Source organism: Peromyscus leucopus, chromosome 13 (assembly GCF_004664715.2).
Source record: "Peromyscus leucopus breed LL Stock chromosome 13, UCI_PerLeu_2.1, whole genome shotgun sequence".
NCBI lineage: Eukaryota > Metazoa > Chordata > Mammalia > Rodentia > Cricetidae > Peromyscus > Peromyscus leucopus.
In genome coordinates, this window is record NC_051074.1 from 47,154,102 (window position 1) to 47,163,170 (window position 9,069).

The 9,069-nt window shown below is 43.5% G+C and overlaps 1 protein-coding gene across 1 annotated transcript; it reads left to right on the top strand.

The window, feature by feature from the left end:
* The first annotated feature begins 4,889 nt into the window (after positions 1-4,889).
* Positions 4,890-7,689, top strand: LOC114705048 (DNA-directed RNA polymerases I, II, and III subunit RPABC4-like). The gene is made up of 2 exons (XM_037210451.1): positions 4,890-5,069; positions 7,552-7,689. Exons 1-2 carry the CDS (start codon positions 4,890-4,892, stop codon positions 7,687-7,689), a joined length of 318 nt encoding a protein of 105 aa, XP_037066346.1.
* The last annotated feature ends 1,380 nt before the right edge of the window (positions 7,690-9,069 follow it).

A 9,069-nucleotide genomic window follows, 5' to 3' on the forward strand; every position in this document is an offset into this window, starting at 1 on the left:
GGAGGAAGAGAGCAGCAGCAGGGAGGGAGGGGGAAATTGGCTATAAAACTGTCGTAGTCATGGGGAGAGTTGACTGTAGCCAGCCTGGTGAGGACCTTCCTGTTTGCAGAACATAAACACTTGAGGAAGACGGTTTAATTTACCAGAATATGGGGTGAGCCAAAACACTAGAACAAAGGTCAATTTTACTGATTTAATTTCTCAGGGTGTTTGAAGCCTTTGCTGGGAACAGTGTGCTAAGGCTCATTATTTACTTTTGTCTGGATTGAGGGACTCGAGAAGAAAATCTAATTTCTCCTTGCCCAATTTGGGAATCATTGAGAGATAGAAACAGAATCCAGGCAAACGATGTTAATTTGATGACCAATGACACTGACATTGAAGGGATAGCGTGGACTCCTGAGCCTCAGGGATGCCAACATCATGGCGCTGTTCTGTGAACTGGGTTCAGTTGTGTGTGCAAATGGACACAAAAGTAGCGTCAGGCACCCTAAAAGTGCCCATTTAATGTTGACTGTGATACGTATTTTAGCCAAATATATCATGCTACTATGTGGTACCCTCGCAGAGGCCAATTTACTATCTAAATTTAGCATTACTCCGTGCCACAGGACTCCCTGGCAGGACCTGATCCTGTCGTGGAGGAGCTAGAAGGCATGGCCTAATGTACCAGCCAGCTAAACCAGGGGCTGTGTTCTCCAGCACGCACACACCGGTGTGAAAAGGAGACTGTCAACAAGAGATTTATTTAGTGTGATGTTGCCTAAGAAAATGGCTCCTTTGGAAAGAGAAAATGACCGTAATCAAAGCATGAGCTGAAACGGGTGCTTCACTGTTTCTCAGACAGTTGTCACTGAGAATATACCTGTTGGGTCCATTTCCCCTGATTGGAATTGACACAGAAGACTTCCCTGCAGAGATTCAAACCTGTGTTTACTTCCCGTTTCTCCTTCTCTTCATGCCTCTCCTTTGCAGACCATCACATGTGACAAAGCAAAGCATTTGGGGGACAGTAAGATCAATAAGAATTTTTCCATGGGCTGGAGGGATGGCTCAGTGGTTAAGAGCACCGACCGCTCTTCCAGAGGTCCTGAGTTCAATTTCCAGCAACCACACACATTGTGGCTCACAACCACTTGTAATGAGATCTGGTACCCTCTTCTGGCCTGCAGGGACACATGCAGGCAAAATACTGTATACATAATAAATAAATAAATAAATAAATCTTTTTTTAAAAAAAAGAATTTTTTCCTCTCTCTCTCCATGGGCTACAGGAAGGATTTCTTTTCCAAAAGTGGCACCAAACAAATATTTAAAACAAACCAATCCTTGTTTAGTAGCTCACTATGGAGCTAGCTTCATGTTTCTAAATGTAGCTATACCAATGAGGTCTCTAAAAGTAGAGATACTAATAGCCATGCTCTTAAGTGCTATTTCCCCAGCCCTCAGTCAAGAAGCCTCTGGCATCTGCCTCACTTGTGGACTTGTGGACTTGTGGACTTCTCTTATCTGTCTGAGTCAAGGGAAATACAGTCCAAATCCCTTCTGATGCTCACAACCTATGATTCCATGATTCCAACTCAGGTGCCATGAATACTTGTCTCCCTGAATAGCCCAAGTTCCCCTCCCTGCCCTGTGTTCCACCTACAGCCAGACCAGCTGATAGAGAAAGAAAAGCCCCAGTCTTCAGAGGTGATAAGATGAGGCTAAATTTCATTTGCTTTATCAGCAAGTGCATTTGTATTCAAATGCAGTAGGTGATATTTTGGAGCATGCTGTTTCTACAACATCACATTTCTAAAACTGGTGATTTAACTGCTGGTACATCTAATAAGCTAAATCTATCTTGCAGTGGAGAGGAGGGAAAAGGAACAGGGAAGTGGGCCCACTGGCCCCACTTACATTCACCCTACACTTGACATCCTTTCTATCTGTACCAGAGCTGAAACAAGCAATCAGTCAAGCCAATAATCCCAGATCATATTTTTTTCCTTTCCCTATTTTGTAAACAGACTATTTATATGAAATTAAGACTTAAACACTTTCTGCATTAACTTCAAGGCTTAAAACAGTCTCTAACTTTCATAAACCAATTTTGGCTTTATGATCTTTTTCCTCCCTCTTCCCACCATAGATCAAGTCTATAAGGCAGAGATGGCACCATCAGGAAGCCAGGGGACTAGTCGACAGTTGTCACGAAGGATGGGGCTGATGGGAAAGGTGCAGTGCTGCTCAGTGGGAGAGCACCTGACTGTCATGGGTCAGACTCTGAGTGTGACTTACAGAACTGGAGGAAAAGAAGTAAGACAAAGGGTGTGTCTTCAAGAGGCATGCAGAGAAGAGAAGATGGCTAACACGTCTCTGCTATGGGATGTCTTTTGGTATGCCGTGAATATGTGTTGATAAATAAAGCTGCATTGGCCTATGGCAAGGCAGCTTAGAGGCAGACAGGAAATCCAAACAGATATACAGAGAGAAGAAAGGAGAGCAGGGAGAGATTCGAGCCGCCACAGAAGGAGCAGTAAGATGCCAGCAGACCGGTAATGCCATGGCCACATGGCAACTTATAGATTAATAGAAATGGGTTAAGGTATAAGAGCTAGCTAGCAAGAAGTCTGCCATAGGCCATACAATTTGTAGTTAATATTAAGCCTCTGAATGATTATTTTATAAGCGACTGGGGGACCATGGGGCTGGGTAGGACCTAAAAAACATTCCGGCTGCATGTCTCCTTATGGTCATTGATGTTCTGGAAACAGCCAAAGCAGGAACAAGTCAGATCTCATTTCTCAGCCAGCCTAAGAGGACAGCCATCCATTGTAAATACCTTCCCTAAAGAAACAACAAAAAGAGAAAAGGACTTTAGAAAACCATTTGCTAATCCTGATGGAGGAGTTGAAAGACCCTGACTCAACAGTTATCGTTGTTTTCTTGTCTAAAGAGCAAATTGTTTTATTTATTTGTGTGTCTGTGAATGTGATCATGTATGTACACACATGTGTGGATGAGTGTGAGTCCAGAGGGTGGCCTCAATTGAAGTTTTTTTTTATTTCCCCTCAATTGCTCTCCATCTTATTTTAAAATATTTATTTATTATATTTTTGTGTGTGCACCACACACACACAAATACAAGTGTGGACAGGTGCCACAGTGTGAGTGTGGAACCCAGAGGACAACTTTTGAGAGTTAATTCTCTCCTCTTGTGGAATGTAGGGATTGAACTCATGACATCAGGATCAGTGGCAAACTCTCTTTCTTACTAAGTCATCTTACCATCCCCCACCTTATTTTTTGACACAGGGTCTCCCAAGGAACGCAGATTTCACCAATTTGGCTAGACTGGCTACCAGGCAAGCCGCAGAGGGACCTTGTCTCTGCCTCCCCAGTGCCGGGATTACCGGCTGGCACACTCAGTGTTCTGTGCAGATGCTGGAGATCAAACTCACATGTTTGAACAACGAACACTTAACTGACTGAGACATCTCTGTAGCCTGAAGTTTTTTACTTTAAAAATAAAATGAAAATCCTACTTTTAAGAACTTGGTATGTGAGCTGCCAGGACTTGGGAGGCAGAGGCAGATGGATCTCTGTGAGTTCAAGGCCAGCCTGGTCTACAGAGTGAGTTCCAAGAGAGCCAGGGCTACACGGAGAAACCCTGTCTTGAAAAAAACAAAACAAAACAAACAAACAGAACTTAGTATATAGGGGGAAATGAGAAAAAAAAGGGGGATAGCTTTAATTGTGGAAGAAAAGGGGAAATTTTGCAGAAGGAAAGGGAGGGAAGAGAGAAAAATAATACCAAGGTTGTCTGAAAAGAAAGACATAAGGAATTATATTATTTTTTATTTGTCTAAAGTTACATATAACACATACCAGTGTGTGTGTGTGTGTGTGTGTGTGTGTGTGTATACATGTACAGTTTAAATGAAGTTATCCCACTTAGATTGACAATGCTCCCCTCCAAGAACCATAGACTATCTAACAGAAACCCCAGTATCGGGCATGAGACACCCCCTTTCAAGTTGTAGGTCAGGGTTGTCCAGGAGACCCCAGAACAACATAGACTACTGCTGCTGCCCTTGGTTTTCTGCCAGAGGTTGAAAGTAAACCCCTGTTGATGAAGACACCATCATTTTAGCACAGGACTCAGGATTCTACCTGGATCCAGCCTAAAAGCTTCTTCCCTGAGAACCAGCTTTCACATTACCAGACGGTTCTGTGCAAGATGCCGATGGAGGGAGGCAGCCAATAGTCCTACCCAGCTGTATCACCTATGACCCACAACGATAGCTAGCATGGCAAGATACTCTAAGGGTGTAATAGTGACGCTCATATCTTGATGGCAATCAACAATTGTCTAATTGGAGTTAAGGCTCACTTAACAGGAGAGAAATCATGCCTGGTACTAGGAATCTAGCCAATTACCTGGGACAAGTGTAGTTGATGGTTTTTTGTTTTTGTTTTGTTTTTTCTCTTTTGGGAGCCCGCCACCCAGATCCCAAATAAATACACGGAAACTTACTCTTTCTTATAAATGCCTGTCTACCTCTTGCCTCTGGGCTTTTGCATTTCTCTGTTCTATATACCTTTCTTTACTTCTTACTGTGCGGCTGGCAGTGTAACTGGGTGGCTGGCCCCTGATGTCCACCTCTCCTCTTTCTTGCTCCTTTCTTCTCTCGATATATGTTCTCTCTGACTGGAAGCTCCTCCTATCCTTTCTCCTGCCTAGCTATTGGCCGTTCAGCTCTTTATTAGACCAATCAGGTGTTTTAGGCAGACAAAGTAACACAGCTTCACAGAGTTAAACAAATGCAACATAAAATAATGCAACACAGGAAAAAGGCTTTGCATGTACAGAGAAGCTCCTTTGAGGTACCGAGGCACTAACAATGGACACCCAGAAAGACGTTCAACTCCCAAAGCAGCAGCCAATGATATATATTTGTGGGGAGTGTCACACTGAAAATGAAATAAAGTCCAGGAATCCAGTCAGATACAGAGAATGTGGATACAGAATACTGTGCAAGAAAAGGACTAAAATATTGGTAGTTTTTGATGCTCGATGCAAAGTGGGAATTCAAGAGTGTCTTCATTCATACTTTTGCCCCATTGATGTTTTTTTCTCTCTCTTTTTTTAAATTTTTATTTATTTATCATAGTACAATGTTCTGTCTGCATTTACAACTGCATGCCAAAAGAGGGCACCAGATCTCACTACAGATGGTTTTGAGCCACCATGCAGTTGCTGGGAATTGAACTCAGGACCTCTGGAAGAGCAGCCAGTGCTCATAACCTCTGGGCTATCTCTCCAGCTCCTGATGTTTCTCTTTATAGCTTTTGAGTTAACTTACTTATGAGTACAACTGTATACCTATGGTTTCATTTTAGAAATGTGATTGTATTTTAATACTTTGTATAAAGGAAATGTTGGTTTAACATATAACTTTTAATTTATTGTGCCTGTAACCTCTCACACAATGAAGATGAAAATTGTTTCCCCAAACTACACTTTTGTTCAGTTAAAAAGTCAAGTTTCAGGCCATCAAGCTGGTGTTCGCCACCTCAAGAGGTGACCTGAGTTCAGGACTTGGAACCCACATGATGTAAAGAGAACTAACTTTTGGAACTTGTCTGTCTTCTGACCTCCACATGCACACCAAGACTTGAGCATGTGTGTATGTGCCTACACAGATAGAAAATAAATAAAATACATTCAAAAATTAAAAAAAGAATGCAACACATCTTTGCACCATTAAACAAATGCTCCACAGCATAAATGAATTCAACACATCTTCAGCTAATATTCCACAACAGACTAGTGAGTTCGTGTATCTTAGAAGAGAACTTACTACCAATACTAAACCCACATAATTCCTAGGTGCATTCTAAATACTTATTCTTATACTCACAGATAAGTGTAGCGCTCTCTCTCTCTCTCTCTCTCTCTCTCTCTCTCTCTCTCTCTCTCTCTCTCTCACACACACACACACACACACACACACTTGTGCATGCATATGTGCATTCTCCAATGCAAAAACAAACAGAAAAACCTTCTCTTTGCAACAGAGGGGGACCATTACAGGAAACCAAAACTGGTGAAAACGCAGAGAAGAATCAATCATAGAGTGCCCAGCTCCAGTGAAAACATCTACAACACAACTCCTGCACATTAAGGCTCAGGGAACACCGGGGAAAAGGAGGCAGAAAGACTATCTAAGAGCCAGAGGACCAGAGGACCAGATACTATGCCGTGGGATTGTGTCTCCTAGAAATGACAAGGTAGCTTCAGCCATGACACCTCAATAATATGGCTGCAGAAATGAAGCAGTACAACATCAGTAGACATGCCAACGTGGAAGCGGGGAGACCTCACAGGGCCCCAGCCCTAAATGAAGAATGACAGGCAACTGAGGAATACAGAGAGCAGTGGAAATACGACAGGCAACTGAGGAATACAGAGAGCAGTGGAAATAGCCTTCCCTCAGGAGGAGCCCTCTCACTGGTAAATTGGTTATCCAATACCAAATGGTCAGCTCTGAAATCAGATACATACAAGTAACACTAAACAGAGCGTGTGTGTGTGTGTGTGTGTGTGTGTGTGTGTGTGTGTGTGTGTGTGTTTGTGTAAAACAAAAAAAGGGGACCATGAATTTATGAGGGAGGGGGCCATGGGAGAGGTAGGAAGGGGAGGAATGATACAATTATATTTTAATTTTTAAAAAAGGAACTTAGTATAAGCATGGGGGAAGGGTCACCTCTAAGATGTTTTTCACTGACAGCCTTGTTTCCCATCATTCATCATCTTTTTTTTTTGAAACGAAGAGAACTTTCCCTCAGCTAAAGTATGGTGCAGCTGTGTGGTGATGAAGCACTTCCCACCCAGATGTTCCTCCGTCTCCGACAGGCATCCGTGACCACCAACCTACCTTGTGTATCAGAGCCCTTGTGGAAATGTAAGGAAAACGATGTCTTGATCTCACTCTCAGGAGATTCAAAGGTGATGGTTCTGGGAGTTTTAAAAGTTCCTCAGGTGGAACACACAGCCAAAGTTAGAAGAAGCACTGATCCAAACGGAAGCTGGAGGCTCCCATAGTCACTAATCCTCCAGACCTGTCCGGATATGCCCAGACATGTCTTATTTCTCCTCGTCACCCTAAAATGTTTGGTCTTTTCTTTCCACAGAGAAGTTTATACAATTGCATCCCTTTATGAAGAAAATACTCCATTCATATATAATGGTTTGTTATATGCTGTGGGCATGTACACATGGGTGTGTGTGGTGCCCCATCACCACACACCCCAAATCCGAATGCTAAAAACACAACCATCTGGTTATAGGAGAGATGATCTATTCTCTACCAATCCTAGGCTCCTCTCATAACATGTAAAGAAGAAAGCAAACAGTTTTGTGACATGAGACCCTTCAGAGAAATGGGGACCCTGGCAGGTTGGCTTTGAGGAAGCAATCGCAACAGGAAGGTCACTGTTACCTTCTCCCCAAGGCCAGCAATAGCTGCCAGTTCTCACTTGAAGCGGATCCTAACTTCTCAGGTGACAGGTGGCTTCCTGATCTGGAGGGGAGCCAACGACACAGGAGCAGAGAAGCACCTGAGCAAGCCGGCTTGGTTTAAGTCTCCCAGGGTATCACCGCGAGATCACAGAATCTCTGTCACTCCTATTTCACGGTGACTGTCTGATATAAAATGGCAGGAGGCACAGACAGACACACCATGCATGCGACAGGGCTCACGTGGAGGATTTTATTAAGGGGAAGGGAGAGAAGGGGAGAGAAAGGAGGCACAGGGTGGCCTCTGGAGACGAGAAGCCGCAGGAAGAGAAGAGAGAGGAAGAGAAAGAGAGATGGGACCGGATGGAGCGAGAGAAGAGGGTGCAGAAGCAGATAAAGAAACTGTGGAAAAGAGAGAGATGGGGATGGGTTTGCCTTTAAGGAGGGAATTTAGCGCATGTGCATAGAGACTACACGGCCACTCAGCACATGCGCACACTGGACTAAGCATTTGCCTGAATACTGACAGCGCATGTGCGGCCGCAGGGCCCTGGGACTGGCTAGGTGATGCCGGAAATGCTAACACTGTCCACTCTTCCAAAACTCAATATGTAAACACTCAGACTACCTGTTTCTTTTGTGTCTTCGTTTGATTATGAAATATCTTATGTCATATAAAACATATTAGCTGTATTAATGCCTTTCTCTTATTGTTATTTCTCAGTCTATTATTAGGAAGTCCTCAGCCAGGAAATTTGGTATTGAGGAAAGATCTTTTTCCTTCGCAACATAACCAAGAGAAAGGAAAGCGATGATTAATAGAAGTGTTTATAGTCTGTGGCTATAATGCTCATGGGTAGAGTGTTTACCTAGAATGAACAGGCCCTAGGTTCCATCCTTAGTACCAGAAACACAAAGAAAGGAGTGTTGATAATGTGTCCCCAGCCTAGGGGCAGAATATCCAACTAGACATTTAGATGTTATCATAAGAGCAAAGAGAAGTCTTCTACTTGGACAAGGAGAGTGTGTAATCAGGGGTACAATTCATCAGGAGAGCGGTGGTAATAGGTCCTAGTTTGGTTTTCTGTTGCTGTGATAAAATAATGATCACCAATGATCCTGGGGAGGAAAGGGTTTTTCACATCTTATAGACTCGAGTCCATTATAGAGGGAAGCCGGGAAAGAAGCTCAAGGCTGGAAACTGGAGGCAAAAACTGAAGCAGAAACCATGAGGGATACTGCTTATTGGTTTCCTCCTCATGGCTTGCTCAACCTACTTACTTAGACAACCCAGGACCACTTGACCAGGGGTGGCACCGCCCACAGTGAGCTGGACCCTCCTCCATTAATCATTAATCAAGAAAATGCCCTTACTCGCTTGCCTCAGGCCATCTGATGAAGGCAACCCCTCAACTAGAACCAAAGAAAGGTTCCTTCTTTCCAAATGACTCTCGTTGGTGTTAAGTTGGCCCAAAACGAACCAGCCATGATGGTTTGTTCCCAGGAGGCCGTTTCCCAGGATTTTCATTGCTCTGTATTCATACTCATTGAGCAGAATCACC

Bases quoted from the DNA above. Each gene is read 5' to 3' on its own strand.
- LOC114705048 (XM_037210451.1), top strand. From the start codon at position 4,890: ATGGACACCCAGAAAGACGTTCAACTCCCAAAGCAGCAGCCAATGATA. The intron at 5,070-7,551 runs GTGGGAATTCAA...CTAACTTCTCAG, and splicing joins TTTTTGATGCTCGATGCAAA to GTGACAGGTGGCTTCCTGAT.